Source organism: Prunus avium, chromosome 1, assembly GCF_965620075.1.
Source record: "Prunus avium chromosome 1, drPruAviu1.hap1.1, whole genome shotgun sequence".
Classification (NCBI taxonomy): domain Eukaryota; kingdom Viridiplantae; phylum Streptophyta; class Magnoliopsida; order Rosales; family Rosaceae; genus Prunus; species Prunus avium.
Window position 1 is genome coordinate 12157595 of NC_142284.1, and position 17812 is coordinate 12175406.

At 36.1% G+C, this 17812-nt stretch overlaps 1 protein-coding gene across 5 annotated transcripts; it reads right to left on the minus strand.

Moving 5' to 3' along the window:
• Positions 1-2697: 2697 nt before the first annotated feature.
• LOC110752326 (uncharacterized) lies at positions 2698-9308 on the minus strand. Of its 5 annotated transcripts, none has more exons than XM_088246686.1 (13): positions 9170-9308; positions 8544-8641; positions 8295-8381; positions 7830-7876; positions 7171-7228; positions 6635-6748; positions 6235-6360; positions 5167-5278; positions 4475-4584; positions 3895-4002; positions 3573-3694; positions 3181-3394; positions 2698-3033 (listed from the first exon to the last, which is right to left on the minus strand). In XM_088246686.1, the coding sequence occupies exons 2-13, from the start codon at positions 8623-8625 to the stop codon at positions 2981-2983; spliced, it is 1233 nt and encodes a 410-aa protein (XP_088102812.1). In that variant the 5' UTR covers positions 8626-8641; positions 9170-9308; the 3' UTR covers positions 2698-2980. The 5 variants fall into 5 exon arrangements, with proteins under 5 accessions (XP_088102812.1, XP_088102811.1, XP_021808642.1 ...); XM_088246685.1 differs by having other exon boundaries at positions 9110-9249; XM_021952950.2 differs by having other exon boundaries at positions 4496-4584; positions 9115-9248.
• Positions 9309-17812: the final 8504 nt, after the last annotated feature.

The following is a 17812-nucleotide window of genomic DNA, read 5'->3' on the forward strand; positions in this document are numbered from 1 at the left end:
TGATGACGACAATGTTTTACTACGATGGTTCTACATCACAAAACAAAACAAAAAACAAAAACAAAACAAAGAATCCAGAGGGAAAAGGAAGGGAAAGAGAGGAGAAGAAATGTGAATTTTGTAAATAAATAAAAATATTTTTTTAATTATTTGTGTATATGATATAAAAGAATTCGGATCGGGTTATCGGATTTGGTATTGGATAATTCAATATGAATCTAGTTGTTAATGATCTGTCGGATTTTCAGATCAGATCGAGTCGAAATATTTTTAAAATCGAGTTTGGGTCAAATTTCAAGTGCTCCGCTCCATCTCCAACCTGTATACAAGCCTAGTGGCTAGGCCGCTGACCCCAAAGGTTTTCTCTCTTATGTTATAGCTAAGCTGATTACATTCTACTTTAATGTTGATGTAGCTTCTTTCTTTCATTTTTTGCGAAATAATGTTGATATCTTCTGGCACAAGGAAAACGCTGATATGTTTTTGTAAGCAAGGCAAACCCCAACCCATTTTTCAACTAATAATTTGGTCCTCATTAAATTCGCTTGAACTGCTGCCTGCAGAAAATACAACGCAAAATAGTTGATTATGGATCAATTTCAATTATCCGAAAGTGGACCCCACAGGCTGAGGTAGAGGCACACATACATGCACAAATAAATTAATCACAGTCTCAATCGATGGGCGGAGCCGCGGATGGCACAAACTTGCCGGCTAAAACAAGTTGGTAGAATATTTATAAATTTTAAAAATTGCCATATAATAAAGCAAAAATTAGCTTTTCTCGTATCTATATATTATACAAATAAAATAAACACATTAATTTTTGTTTTATCGCAAAAGTGGCATAACCTTTGTTTTTATTTTTCAAATGGGTCCAAAAAGAAGAAGACGCAACATATTCTAATTCCATCTGATTTTGCTAAGTATACCCCCCACCCAACCCGGAGTGAAAATTCTGACGGGAATCTCTAATCTAATTGTTGTTGTGGGCCACTCCAATAATCATATTCCATCTGTTTTGTGTTTTCTGTGTTTAGCTGGACCTCTCTCTTCTCTTCTCTCACACAACACTTATACGGCAAGCAAGTTTATAAAGATGAGAGGAAAGCACCAAAAACAGAAACCAAAAGCAAACAAATTAGAACAGAGCATGTGTAAATGAGGACATGATATATCCTCTTGTAATGAGAGGAACGCTTTGTTTGTCGGTACTTAAATCGACGTCTCTTTGTCTAATCAAAACCTACCAGGCAAAATATGCTTTCAGATATGATATGATATGAGATCCTTTGGAGGCCAAACCTGATCAGGAGCACAATTGACCTAGCTCACTCGGAGGATTAGGGTATTATGGAAAATATTTCCTTAATTTCCCGTGTAAGTAGGAACTCTTGCATTTCTACCAATGGCATACATGTAGAAGTTTTGATGAATTGTTTTTGTACATGTGCTAAACCGTGATTTGAGCAAATGAAATTCGGCTATTATGAAATTCGAATATTATATTCTCTATACTGAAAGAGAGAGATGACATTTTATGTTTTGTCGACAGGATAGGCATGGGACAACCCAAAGAAAAATGATTATTACAACAGCAACCAAACATGAATTTAAGATGTTGATACATACCCAAAAAACCCAACCAACTTTTGCATTGATTTGTCTCACGAAAAAGTGAAAGGCCACATACCAATTGGTATGGGTAGGGATTTGGAAAGTGACAATCGCAATTCTTCTAAAATGGGGCACTATTGGAGACAGAGGATGGAAGGATGGATGGATGCCAGCCTTATCAATCACATGACAAATATGATATTCGCAAGCATCCTGCACCAGCCTTAAATCATCTTTCACTTCCTCCGATTCACTTTGTAAAGAATTTTTTTAATTTTAAAAAAACATCAAATCTATACCTATAAAGAATTAAAGATGATGGTTATAAAGTTATGATAAATCTATAAAGATTCTGTATTCAAGGAAGACCCTGTATTTCTTGTTTCCATAACAAATGAAAGCATCTAATTGAAGAGACCCAAGACATCAATAACATCTCTGGGTATGAGTTGTGGTACGGTTAGTCGCTAACAACGTAATTTAGCTTACTTTGCTTTAACTCACCTGACTGACAGAAAAATATCCAAGAATCACAACGTTTTTTTCTCCGGAGACCACCTCTTTTTTACCACATCCAGTCTGAAACTTATGATTGAATTATTACCCAAGAATGCTGATATTTTAATAACAACCAAGCAAACTCCTCGTTGAAAATAAAAGACCAATGTATTTAATAATATCCTAGCACAACTGGAAGCTGTCCAAGTCTATTGCTGTCACACATTAGTCTTGTGCCACTTTCATTGCATAAATGTTAATGGCAACTTACCAGGTCCCACCAACTGAGAACTCCCACTTAATTTCACATTGAAATGGAGCAACATGTTTCCATCTCCACCAAACCTTCGATAGATACAAGAGAAGAGGATGTATTTTCTTGTCTATCCTTTAGGAGTTGCCAATGACCAATGACATCAAATAATATATATATATATATATATATATATATATATATATATATATATATATAATTTGCATCACATAAATCAGCATGTTGTTGCACTCTCAAGAGATTAAACTTTTCTCTTTTTCTCCATGAAACAAATCCAAGATCTTTATTATAGCAAAAGGAAGACAATATTAACCAAACTAACGGAACAATAAAAATATAAACCAATTGAAAGACTAGAAGAAGTCGTATTTACAAATTCGAGAGTAGCATATCTTCTGACAGAAACTTAAAATTGAAATGCACAGCAATTGATATCTAAATATAGGTCAGTCATTGACTAGAATGTAGAGGCCTAGAATGAACAATTTAAAGATAAGCTTAGTCAATATCAAAAAAAGAATCCTAAGTCCTAACCTCAAGCATTAGGTTAAAATTAAACCTTCACCGAGGCAAAAATTCCTACCAGGATTCCTATATAACATGAACACTACCATTTTGCTGTTGCATGGTCCCCAGTGATTGTCCTACAAAACAAATGAAATTATCCAGGTGAAGGATTTATTCACCAAGTTACAGCCCAAATCAAACAGGATCAAATCTAATGCACACATCCTATGAAACACTGAAAAAATAAAAAATAAAAAACAATCTTACAAAGAATTAAAGAATACCTGAGTTACCCGCAAAAGAATAAGGTTTTGAAAGAATTTTGCTTCTTGTTAAACCAACACCAGCAACCTGAGGCCTTGGAACATTATCAACAGGAAACTGATTTGAGAAGTCGCCATCAGGAAGGGAACCTACTGAGTTCCCCAAGCAAACTTCCGAATTTTGTGCAAGAATTTGATCAGGTTTCCTCATGGAAGGTAAAGACTGTGAGTCTCTCTGTTTTGCAATAAGTATCTGGAATTAGTTGTTAATCACTATAAAGTTCGACAAGAAAAGGAGACAGAGGATTGGGAGGGGGATCATTTATGCATATCGTGACGCAATGCAAACGTTGTCCTATAATTGCTTAACGTTTAGGCTTCAACACTCAACACCTTAATATTAGTGCACTCACCATGTCACTACACAGCCCCTTAGTTGATGCCACTGCCTCATAGTAAAGATGGCAAAGTGCTGATCGAAGACGATTGCTTTTTTGAGAGTAATATACTTTAGTAGCAAGGGGAAGAGGGCAATCTGATTGATACAAACTCATTGTCAAATACTGTAAAATGAGAACACACAGTAGATAATCGAAAAAGAAGAATCATCAGGATAAACTTTCCTAAGCAGTTGATTTACATATTTGATAATTCATCTTTAAGAAGCAAGATCATTGTTAATCTTTGTGTGCTGAAGTATAAGAATTGAGCAAACTGACACAACTATTAGTATACCTTTAATTGGCATGCAGCATTCAAGGGCTTGCCCAGACTTCTTATATTTAAGGGCAGAGTCATCAGGTATTTCACTTACAGAAATGACTCCTTTTGAAGAATCCCTATCTGCACACATGCATGAAATACATTCCTATACATGAGTACATCATAAATTTAAAATCAACTATAGAATCAACAAAGTTTCAGTTACATTAGAGGCAATAGTTACCAATCTTTAAGCACGTATATAGAATAATGAAAACAGTTCGAAGTACAAGAAGCAATTGTTGTTTCTTCCCAGTTTCAGTTCTTTCTTTCCTCTTGGGTGTAGGGGTTGGAAATCAAAAGCTCGTTAAATTAATGAATAAAGAGAGTCAAAAGTAAAATTCAACCATATCCAACTTCTCATACTTTGACACATTGTGGTAAAGGACTCATTCCCAAGTAATGAAGCTAGCTACACATGCAAAGTTAAAATTTCCTTCAACAATCTTTGCAAATCCCCTGTAATTTCACCTTCGGGAGGATTTACATAAATAAAGTGATTGGATATTCGAGAACGGCCAAGCTACAGGGCAGTGTATAAGAAGACAAATACATATTAAAGATTTAGCCTCACAGGGGCATGCGTCCTGAGTACTTGTAAGCTTTGATACAGCAGATACTATTCCTATATCATCTGATAGTGGCAGCTGCTCACCTGCTACCCTACAAGAGGGGAAAAAGGGATTTGTGTCACATAAAGGAAATGAATGACAAATATCAACAGTATTTAAAGGGTGCTTTCCTTAAAAATTAAAACAAAATAACAAATGAACATTCCAACAAACCATTGCATTTGACTTATATAAAGGATGCAAGAATATATCCCACTTTGACATGTTGCAATTTAAGGCATAAATAAAAGTAGCAACTGCACCCTTTTCTCTAGAAGAAACCAAAGGAAGCATAGGTTCAGGGACAAATGAAAGAAGAATTCACCTAGATCGCATGCCTAAGCGCTTATTATCTGGACATTCTACACCACTATAGGACATATAAAGCCACTGAGAGTCCATTTCTCTAAATTGCTCCAGAACACAGTGCATAAATACTTAACTTCCTTTAAAAAAATAAACTGAAAATTAACAGTGCAGCATTACACAAGATCAGAGGAACTAGGAGGGAAAGAGCCAGGGTACTAGTGTGCAATATATATTCAAAGGTTCAAATATACAGTTTTAATGTACTTAAGATATGCAAAAAATCATAATGCAAAATAATTATCATTCATAATAATAAAAATCATACATTTTAGACCGTTTTGTTGGAGGAAGCATCACACATTTTGAGCCATTGGTATTTCCAGGACTATCTCCTGAACCATCCATCATATATGTCGCATCTACATAAGCTGAATTCCCTAGATGACATGGTAAAAAAATGGAGAAAGCTGAATACAGATTGAACAGTAAAATAATTTGTTCAATTGCTATACGTTTATTTTTTCAAAATACAAATTGAAAAGAAATCATCTTACATATTTGAATATTATCTCCCAAGCATGTTGTGCAGAAAAGAAACCAACTTAAAAAGGCTATTGTGACATTGCTAGATGATATCAAGAATAGATCTAAACTCCAGGGAGAATCTTAAGAATACGTACAATCTGCAACGTAATACTTCACGTAACAGGGCTAGTAACTTTATACAGCTCATATAACCATTAATAAATTCTGATCACGTGTCATTAGTGTTGTCAAATCAACCACTACAAGTATGCTCTAGCTTCATGGTTTCTTGAATTAAAAAGATAGTTCCTCTGCTTTACTAGCTCATTGAACAGGAAAAAAGATAATGACAACCCAGAAGATAAAAGCTGGCACTGCCCAAAAAGTTGTACACGCCGATGTGATAGCTAAAAAGCCAAGGGTCCGTCCGATAACATTTTAGTTTGTATTTTGTTCCTTTTTCTTAATTAAAGAGAAGGAAAATATATAGAAGAAATCAAGGAGAAAGATGAGAAAAAATGGGGGGAAAACAAACAATTTTTTGTTTGTATTGCAAAAACCATTCTTTATATCCTCGCCTCTCTCCCTCAAATCTACTCTCTCTCTCTTCTCAATTTCTCTTTTTTCCGTTTCTATATCTTTAATTATAAATAAAATGCCAAAAACAACAACATCACCAAACAGACCCTAAGTTACAGCTTTGAATATTTTTTCCAGGAACGTGATTTTCATGACAAATTGGACTAGCCTAGTAGTAAAAGGCAACCGGTGGGGCCAGAAAAAAAAATGACGAAGCAAAACAGAAATTTAATATGAGGAAGCCAATAGATCAAACTGAAGCACAAGATCAAAGGCAAGAAAGAGTTACTTTTTGTCTCCATAAAACAGCAAGAATTCATTCCTATTTGCCCATCCAACTGGGGTTGTGATACAGCAATATCATCTGCTTCTACAGACTCAGATCTTTCTAGCTCCCCAACTGATGTGGACTGGTCTAGAAAAGGTTAAGAACCATCAGATTGTCACACCATTAAATAACATTAGCCTTCGAACCAGAACAAAATACCTCTGAGAAGATACTTGCAAAACACCCAGAAATTGGTTTTAAAATAATGACTACCATGAACTCTTTCAAAAAACTAGGAACTTTACTCCACTTTGGTTCAAATAGAAAAAGAAAAGGAGAAAGGGGGTGACATATCGGTAGGAAATGTCAGAAAGAACAAGGAAAACACTAAATTTCACTGAAGTCGTTATAAAAAGGATACTAGCATAAGCAGTTAACAACTTTTTCTTCTCCTTCCTTGGAGGCTTCCTTTGTCCCATACTTCCATCAGGCTCCAAAGTAGTTTCTTGCATAGCATTTAATGACCTACAAAGTTCTGAAAATTTCGAGCCATCTCAGCATAGGGCTAGAACCAGCACACTTAAGAGTTAGGAAACAACCAAATAGCAAGCACTACATGCAGGCCAATAAACATTGATGAGGTCTTTTTGATCCTAAATTTGAATTTGATTTGAGCTAGGATGAAAAAATCCTTGTTTATAAATCCTTATCAGCAAGATATTTTTAAATCTTTATCATATAAAAAAAATCTGTGTTTCTCTAAAAATAAATTAAGGATGAATCACGTATCGAATAATGATTGATACCATTTGGAATTTACAAAGAAATTTTCATAAAGGAATGGACCGACCAAATATGCACACAAGAAAGAAAAGAAACATATGTGTCTATATAAATAAATAAAGACTTTAAGTAAAACAAATAATTTTTTTTAATACATATATAAAACCTTCAAACCTGCATGTGCCACATATTGACTGGCCTTGACTGGTCTTTTACAAGCATTGCAACATACCTTCACAGTGATAGTTAATAATCAGATTAGATAGAGGTTATGTAGACATGTAATCACACAAACACATCAGAACTAAACAATTACATAAATGCGTTAGGTAATCTTTGGTACCCTTTTTATTTTAACTCAAAAATAGATCAGCTATAAAATAAAGAAAACATATTCTTCATTTTGGATTAGCACTCCATTAATATCATATTAGGCAGTGGTAGTGGTAGTGTTAGTAGGCTGAAGGACCACATTGTTAAAGGAATTCACATAGGGTTTAGGGTAAATTATATTCTTCAAGTGGTTAAGGTATCCTTTAATTTCCGTTAAGAGGTAGTTATGAGACTTAATTGTATAAGAAGCACACAGGTAGTAAATATGAAGCTATTGATATTTTATTTAGGACGAGAGAAAGAAAGAAAGAGCCAGCTTGAACAGTGTTATATCCACATGACCAGTATACAAATTTTTCTGGGCCGAAGCAGAAACACCCAACATACATGGCCAAATACATACTTCCATATACATATTTGTATATTGTTTACGACCAAATCTTTACTTTATAGACCTCAATACCATATAGCATGACAAAACAATGTGATCTAAACCTTACCAAACGCAAAGGATCATCCATCGGCTTCAAACCAAACACATTCATATCTGCAGACCCCAATGGAAATCATCAACAAGTTTATGAAACTACAAACTTAGAAAAGCAAAAGGCTTGTGCAAAATTATAAAATGTTATGTAACAGAATTGAACACCAAGAATTGTGATATCATATGCATCTGCAAAACTAAAATTATATAAACAGAATGACTATTAAAGGTGAACATTTTGTGAGCCAAATTTGATCTAATTGTGAACATACTGTATAATAATGTTGATTAAAAGATGTGCCTAGTCTCTAGACTCTCTACCACCACCACCACCCCATTATCATTAAACATCACTGCGGCACTATAGCATTTTCCATGTTAGAAAACTCAAGATTAATTCAAGCAAGCCTGCTACATCAAACATGGAACAAATGCACTTTTTTATTAAAGGGGTATCTGAAATGCGTAAAGAAATCACCTTCTTCGTCAAGCAAATTTGCTTCATTTGCGTCACTTAACTCTCTGCAAATCATTTGAGCATCAAACTTCTGATGGCCAACTTCCTCTGTACAGGGGATACAGGGGAATGAGGTCAATAAGAAACCAAAATAACCAATGCAATGCTGCTTAGGAGTAAAAGTTATGAGTTCTACAAATCATAGGTAGATCATCTATATGTATAAAGGCAGAGCACACAACTAAATGCAATCCCAAAGTCTCATTGTACCTGCTATGCTTTGTGTGACACTCCCCGATGCAAGAAGCCTTGCCATCACTGCCATCCTCCCACTTCCAAGTGAGCATACCATTGAGACTTGTATATATCTGTAGGTAACAATCAGCAATAGTGAATGACTGCTGTAAATGACTGTAAGTGACCAAGACCCTACAGAACATTTGTCCACCCTTGCATTACCATATAACCGGAAAGGAAAAATAAACAATAAACAATAAAGGCAGGGTAAGGCAAATTCAGCAGCTGCTGCTCAAGGTTTATATGGCAAACATACTTCAAAAATGGAGGGGCAATTTCACCATTATAAGCATGAAAGAATCCATTATTGTGTGCAATTCAAACAAATACTTATCTGCTACTCTAAACCCAAATTTTAAATAAAATAAAATAAACTAAAAAATCGAACTCATCATTATGTGTAAAACGCAAAATACACGCCCATAAAAGTGTAATACAATCCAAAACCCTAACAAAAGGTTCAAGCTAATGAGCAAAACGCAGCCATGCTTAATGTCAACCACTTCAAAAAAATCAAAACCAAAATCAAGCGGACGAACCTCACCTTGAGTCCGTGCACAAGAAATCCTTCAAACAAAACCGATAAAATTCGCAATTACCGAAACCGAGACGAAATCGAGAATTCCGAATCAGTGACGAGTGCGAACTCAGAGAGCTCGGAGCAATGCTCGCGGAGTACGAAGGAGAAGAGAATGTCTGAATGTGCGTGACAATGGCGGAAGCGAAAACCCTAGAATGGAGACGAAGAGAGAATTTCACTTTTTTTGTTTTCCTTTTTAGTGTGGCGTTGAAACTCGAAAATGGTATTGAGTGTGGGTGCTGCTGCTCTCTTTCTATACCTGTGCAATCCTTTTCTCCTCCGAGAGGAGAAGAAAAGAAGAGAAGAGGTGGCAAAAGCTACAAGTTGTAAGAGAGAGAGAGGAGAGAGAGAAGGGCCTTTTTTCTGAATTGGTTTTGGCCGCGCGTATGAAATATATATGTGTTTGTAAGAGAACGGCCAGCACGTGCTCCACAGTTGCCCACTGGATTTCAAAAAATTTCACCCTGGTAATGGGTTAAAGTAATTTTCTTTTTACCGTCTAGCATCTGACACATTTTCTAACCAAGTGTTGTTATATACACCCAAGTTCCAACAAACATATCACTACACTCAACATTCCACCCAAAAAAATATGTGAATTAGGCCAGTTGATTATTATAGTGAGTCCACCACTTTGCGTTCATGTTTGAATCCCTCTCCCTATAAATTAGAGTAGTTTAGAGTCTGACTAGAGATTGTATCAACAAATAACAAAACCAATCAACACACAAAAAATGTCCAACTTTACATAGAGGCTTGAGAGCAGTTGGGAGAAACTTGCTATAATTGTGGAGATGTGTGTAGAGAATTACACTGAGAGTGCCATTGTATAGGGAAAAACTAATGGGCCTACTTTCATGGGCTTCTTGAAGTGGGCTAATGTCATGCCCAAACTATGGTACAAACTGTGCTAAATGTTTGCATTTACATGCAGTGGCGATAGATTGTATTCATAATTCAGGCATCATGGTCGTTAGTCATAAGGACCAATACAAATAACCACATAGGTTTAATACAATTATAGAATCACATTAACCACAAGGGGTTAATCCAAATACGGAGTACACTAGCATCATCAAGTGCACAAGACGTACCTCCACTCATAACCCTAAGAAATGGGGGGGGGGGGGGGGTGTCTCGCAAGTATAAAATACAAGTAGAGACTAGAAACACGCAACAAACTCAAAAGGAGTTGATGCACTTATTACAACTCACAAAACTACATCACAAAACAAGTAAAAAAACCCGATTTACAAGTATAAAATACAAATAAAGACTAGAAACACACAACAAACTCAAAAGGAGTTGATGCACTTGTTACAACTCACAAAACTACATCACAAAACAAGTAAAAATAACCCGATCTGCCACCACATTGTCACCAAGACAACCAAACAACCACCAAACTCAGCAAAAACAAAGGTGTTTGAGGGGATGGGTGAGGAGGGGAAGTGGAGAGGGGGGGGGGTGTCTCGCAAGTATAAAATACAAGTAGAGACTAGAAACACGCAACAAACTCAAAAGGAGTTGATGCACTTATTACAACTCACAAAACTACATCACAAAACAAGTAAAAAAACCCGATTTACAAGTATAAAATACAAATAAAGACTAGAAACACACAACAAACTCAAAAGGAGTTGATGCACTTGTTACAACTCACAAAACTACATCACAAAACAAGTAAAAATAACCCGATCTGCCACCACATTGTCACCAAGACAACCAAACAACCACCAAACTCAGCAAAAACGAAGGTGTTTGAGGGGATGGGTGAGGAGGGGAAGTGGAGAGGGGAGGGGAAGGTCTAGTCGGGTAATGAGGGAAGGGAATGAGGGGGGAGGAGAGGGATGTAGGCCACCGACCCCAAAGACTTTTCTTTTAATTACTCACTTCGTTTCTTATCCAACAATGTCACCAAAGAAACTTGAACTTAAAGTTTACCAACAAAATAGAGACTAAATTCCACTGGACCAAAATTACCTTCCTAAAAATAAATTTAATTTACCAAAAAAACATGAATTTTTTGTAAAGCTAATAAGTGGAGCCCACATGTTGGAAGGGAATCTCCATACACCGAAGTCTTCTTTTTACCTAATTGTTAGCCAAGGCTTTGCCTATAAAATATGGCTTCATTCTCATTTGTATGTACATAGCAAGACTCAATGAAAAAATTAGAAGAACATTTCTATCACTATTTGAATTCTCTAAATTCTCTCCTCAATTTCTTTAGTTTTATAACACGTTATCAGCACGAATTCGCTTTCAAAATACGGGTTGAATTCTTTGATGAATCCCAGATCTTTTATTCCTTTTCTTCTTCCTCACCATCATCATCATAGACTGATCTCTGTTTCTAAACCCTCACACTCACATACACAAAGAGCAAACCACTTTTCTAGAGAGGGAGACGGTGGAGAGAAGGCGTGGCCGTGACATAGTCATCGATGTGGATCATGGGTCTAACAGCAAGCACGCTTTCGATTGGGCCCGTATTCACTTTTATAGGCTTGTCGATGCCATCCATCTTATTCATGTTGTTTCCAGTATGAACAACAAGATTGTTTATGATGCAAACCAGGTCCTGATGCAGAAGCTTGCAATTGAGACATTTGAAGTTGCCATGGTGAGGACCAGTGCACGAATTGTGGAAGGAGATCCAGGGAAAGAAGCTGGAGATGAGTCGTTGATCTAGATAGTGGAATTCATGGCCTCAGCTGGGCTCATCGGAATTGCCACTAGTTCTGATCGGTGAAACCAGTTTTCCGACTGCTACTTGAGGTTCCAGCTTTCTAGCTTCTGATTTTCTGGTCAAACTTAGCTGGATTGGATTATCAAGATGCAGGGGAGTCAACCCATAGCGATCCCAGACCAACCGAACCAAAACTCGAACTCAGCTTTGCTTGCGATCTGAAAAAGAAGAAAACAAAGAAAAATTGGAACAACAAACCCATCGAAAGAATAAGCAATAAGCTCTCTGCCCCCTTATCTTCTCTATTATTTTATTATTATTCTATAATCTTTAATATCAATATAAGTGCAGGTGTGCAGATTACAGGTGGAAAGCATTTGATTTGGGGAGACAAGCATGATGTCTTCCACAAACGATAATAATATTATATTATATTATTTGATCATGGTGTTGATAAGAACCCATTCATAACTGACTTTACTTTATCCATATATATATATATATACAGTAATTCTATTATTGTAGCTTTAATGGATGATTTCACCTCTTATATTTTTAGCGGTGGTTTTATCCCCGCATTTACTTTATTTATTGTACGGCGTAGGTTTATTACCCATACAATAGTATTTATTTAAAAATGTGGTGCAGATTTATCGTCCACACAACCGGCTTTACTTTTTATTTAAAAGTATGGAGTAAAATTAGTGCCCATACAAGCACATTTACTTTATTATTTAAAGTATGGTGCAGAATTAACCCCCATAAAACAAGTAATTTACTTTATGAATTTATTTTATCTCACATTTACTTAAAGTATGGTGCGGGTTTATCATCCATACCAACAATTTATTTGCCAGGAATTTATTTACAAGTAATTTACTTTATGGATTAATTATGCGGTATGATGAGTTTTACAGTATACAAATCAGGACCAGAAGTTCCTTGATCCTCATCGTACAACTACATCAGGACTTGAAGATCCTTGATAATGATATTGATATGAGAGCTGGCAGTTTCTCCGGTACTATATTTGTAAACAAGAGATCGGACCTGAAGATCCTTGATCCTTAACATGTAAATAAGGACTTGGAGTTCCTTGATAATGTAATAATACCATATTGGTTTATAGTGCCGTACACATGAATAGTAACTGTACTAGAAAATGTACTGTACGCATGAATAGACACTTATTCATGACCTGATGAATAGTACCATATACATGAATAGTGACGTATGCATAAATATTAACCATTTTGGGTAAACCGTCACTATATACAAAAGAGAACTTGCAGTTCCTTAAACTCATGGATGAGGAATTAAATGAGATGCCAGAAGTTCCTCAAAACATGGGCAACTATGTAAGGACCTGAAGTCTCGAAATATGTACAAGAAATTATAAAAATGTCCATACCATGAAAATATATGATTTTGGCCTGAAGTTCAAAATCTAACAGTGTTGAAAACCTTAAGTTCCAACAATTAAATGGACAACCCTTGAGGTTCTATTGCAAGTTATGGCAAACTACATATTTCTTTAGCATAAGAAAATAATGAATTTAATAAAGATCGATTCTGTTACAATCAACACCTCAAGGAAGAAATATATTCTGTGAATTCCGGTTGTTAAGAATACACCGTGAAATGGATAATATCAGGATAAACCTCAAAGGATGAATTGAGGCTCTCCACATATTTTGTTATATTATATGATCTAGGCCGGAAGCCCATGGATCCAAATATATGAGAGATCCCGAACCTGAAGTTTTGGGTATATAGTAGTTAATGCTCTTCACTACTCTATTGCAATATTATCGTGGCTTTTACTCAATTTATATTTCATGCCCACTTGAAAAGGGCAAATAAATTTTGAGGTCGTGTTTAGCCAGGGCCAGAAGTTCCAGACTCACATACATTGAAATATGTAATTTAAGAGATTTGATGTGGTTATTTGAACCTATAAGGCACAAGGTTCCAAACCGTCATTTTGAAAAGACATGAAAACCACAGGTGCAAGTTTAAGAATTTACTCAATTATTATAACAGGAAATGAGCATACAACAAATAGATTCTTTTTACCTGCAAGGAAGAAGCAGGATCTGTAAAATCTATAAAATTTCATTATGTTCTGGAAGCCTCTGAAGGAAAAAGACGGCACCTCTTAAGCTTAGCCATGAGCCTCTCGTGGGCTCCTAGAATCTTTTCATTGGAAATCTGTGATCGGTTCATAATTGTATATCATTTTGTACCCTTCTAGCTTATGATTTGGTTATGTTTTTGAGTTAAACTTGTGCTTTTAATCCTTTTTGTGTTTATCTTTCAGTTCATTGAGCTTTAGGTAATAATGATGGCTTTAGAGAGCATAATTCATGCAATCCATGCATGTTAAGGCCTAATTTGGATGAAGGGAAGAAGAGCTTAAAAGACAAACTCAATTTTGGCTACAGCCCCCTGCCAGTCCAGTTCCGTAGGTCATATTGCAAGCTTTGTTTCAACAACCTACATAGCTCGAATGAGGCCACATTCTTCATGAAAGTTGTTCCAATGGGTGTATACTATAACATATCCAAAATTCAACCCCATTGGATAAATATGGAGTCTGTTACCTAGCAAACACAGAGCCATGCTCAGGATGGATTTTATCAGCGCGCAAAATGAGTTAGTAATTTGTTTCGGCCTTAACTTCTTCCTCCGACCTTGGATTGGCCCAAATAACATATGGCTGGAAAGAAGACATTCTGAACTTCAATTTCGAGTGCTTAAAGTCCTAATTTGATTAAGAGAAGCCCAAGTTGTAAGCCCTTGAAGTTGCTGGTCATGCTGACCTCAGCATGTGCTGGTTGGATGCTTGGTCATGGTGAGCTAGGTATGAGCTATCATTTCTGGTTGGAAGCTTGGTCATGGTGACATGAAGATGAGCTAGGGCTGCTGGTGGGATCTATTGGTGAAGTGCATCAACCAATTCAAGATTTTCTAATACAAGTGCATCACCCAATTTAGATTTTCTAATACAAGTGCATCAACCATTTCAGATTTTATAAAACAAGTGTTGTATGCATTAGCCATATTGAATTCAGATTTTTCACTTCCTTAGGCCTATAAATAGGGAGGTTCTCTAAGCTTGTAAACACACCCCAAGGGGGGGAGCTCTCAAACACTTCTCTAGAGCTCCCTTCCCTTCTCTCCCTCAAATTCTCTTAGTTTCATTTTCTAGTTTTCAATTGTTGTAATGAAATCTTTTGTGCTGAAATTTTCCTTAAGTTTTTCTTAGTTCCACTTTACTTTTCATTATGTAAATTCTTTTCTTTAGTTTTTCAAGTTTGATTAGTTTCCAAGTTTCAATTATGGTTCATGTTCTTATTCATTATGCTTATAAGTTAATATGCTAGTTTGAATGATGATCACCATTTAGGCTTGCATGTTAGCTATCTTGGTTTGAATTAAGAGTATACACCATGCTTTAATTCGAATTGAACTATGAATAGGAAGAGTATGTATGGACATTCGACAACAGGGATTAGATACATACTTGGTTGTTTAAATTGTTCTTCTATGCTTAATGGGTTCCTAATGCTTAATTTTAGGTTAGACAACAAATGATCAAATTAGGGAATTAGGAACACAAGGTTATGACCACACACCATGGCTTAATCATACTTTAGCTAGAATCAATCCATTAATCTAATTGAACTTGGGAACTTATCTGCTTGAGTTAGTTATTTCTTTCTTCCTTGTTTTATTTATTTCCTTTTGTTTTCATTTATGTTTTGTGTAGGGAAATGAATTGGATCATTCAATCACCAATCCTCGTGGGATCGACCTCGCACTTACATATGCTATACTACCTAACGGCTCGTGCACTTGCGAGTATCACAAGTTGAGGATGCAACTGAATCCATTTTGGTGCAGCTGTATCTACACAACAATCTGCAGCATGTCAAGCCTTGTCTGCGTATTAATAGAGTATGAACTCACCAGTTTCAACAAGGAATTATTTTCCTCTTTAAGTTTCTCAACCTCTTGTTGAGACTCATGAAGCATTCTCCGAAGAGACGAATTTTCAGTGTTCAGCTCCTGAATCTCGTTTGCTCTGGCATGCAAATGATCAGCCATGTTAGAAATAGAAGCAACACTCTGAATGCTAAAAGTCATTGAGTCATCAATAGCCTCTTCGTCAGACCTTCCTGTTAACAATATTTCATCCATTGGAGTAAGGAAATTCCTAGCTACTATGACAGCAGTCGTATCATTCATCATCACAGAATCATTAACCGTGAGATGATGATTTTAGGATACAAAGGATGGACGCCAAACTTCTACAGATTGTTTTGGGAGCAACATTTAAGTCGAAGTGATTTGGGCGAGAAGAAGATGAAGCCATTTTAAAAGGGTTTCAAGAAAAGTCTTAGAAAAGCTGAATTTTCAAAAAATGGAAGGAAGTTGAGTTGAAATGCAGTTACTCCAATCAGGCGTTGCAGAGGCAATATCTATAGACGAAAATGTGGCATTGTTTCCAGGATCCCAATATTTTCTCGGATCCCCATATTCTCTTTTTCTTTTTCATATTCCAAAACTTCACGTGGCCTCCATTAATGTATGTCGGCACCTTAGGGGTTTTCAAGGACTATTTTCGTTAAAGCCGATCTTGCTTTGCAGATTTCACGGAGATACTTTTTCAAAAGCATCTCGAGAACCTCACAATTTTCTGTGGTTAATTTGAGATTCACCGAATATAACTATTCCTCTAATTTGTGTATAAATATGTTACTAACTAAATTTTCTTTGCAGAATACATCTAGTTTTCTCCAATTTTCTCCATATCTAGTGATGCAATATCCACTTGTTTTTCCTATCAGTGAGCACTCGATGTGCTTGAGAAGCGAGACTATCTCTGATCATCCATTCAGGAAGCGAGACTATCCCTGATCACGTTTCAGCGATGTCAGGGAGCTGTAAGGACGACCACATGCTCTAGTCTCCTGTAGTTCTTCTATGCTAGGAGAAATGAGAGATATAACTGGATCATCAAGCATTGCCTGAGCCAATACGAGGTTGAATGATATTTGTACAAAGTTTCTTCCACCCAAGGATGTAAGAAACACTTGTATTATTTCATGCTTGTACTCTTATTTTGATATTTTGTATGACATCTTTAAAGGTAACCAAATGGGGAGATAAAGCCGTTCCAGAAAAACGCCATGCAAAGGACCATTCCAAAAGAATGCCTTACATTATAGATCGTTCCAGAAGAACGACTTGTATTATGACCATTCCAGAAGAATGGCTTGTATCATTCTGATATGTATTCATGAATTATTAATGTAAATTTCACATATTGCAAGTTGGATACATTAATGATACACTGCATAGACTAAAGTCCCATAAGAACATAACATAGGTATAGCAGTGATCAATATGATGCACGCCTGTAGCGTAGCAAATGATATGGATTGAAGTCCCAAAAGAACAATCTTTTAACATGTCAATGTTAATACGGTGCACGCCTAATGCGTAGCAAATTATATGTTTTAAAGTCTTAGAAGGACAATTAATTGACATGTATGTATTAATCTGTGGCATGCCTGCAGCATGACAGATATATGGGTTCTAAATGTTCCAACTCCCTAAAGGGAGATTATCCATGCCCTACTGTAAAATAACGCTCCATTGGAGGTTATGATCCACATTCTCACATAATTCATCCTATAAGAGATGTCTGTCTGGAAAGAGACAATAAAAGCCCCCTGAAGTGGCTTGGGTACCCAAAAGCAAAGAAATGCTTATAATTGATGCATGCGCATGCACATGAGAATAGTGGGATCACGAATTGATAAATGACAATTTTTGGTTTTAAAGTAGCTACTCAAATCATCAATGGGCTGTGTTGATTGGAACCACGTTCTATTATTAAATGTCGACAATATCATTGGCCCAAATGGAAAGAGGCAATTTCATTACATATGAGAATGAGCG

Coding starts and splice junctions, on each gene's coding strand:
- LOC110752326 (XM_088246686.1), bottom strand. CDS start 8,625: ATGGTATGCTCACTTGGAAGTGGGAGGATGGCAGTGATGGCAAGGCTT. Junction 7,229..7,829: donor TGGATGATCCTTTGCGTTTG/GTAAGGTTTAGA, acceptor ATCACTGTGAAG/GTATGTTGCAATGCTTGTAA. Junction 5,279..6,234: donor CTGTTTTATGGAGACAAAAA/GTAACTCTTTCT, acceptor CATGTCATCTAG/GGAATTCAGCTTATGTAGAT.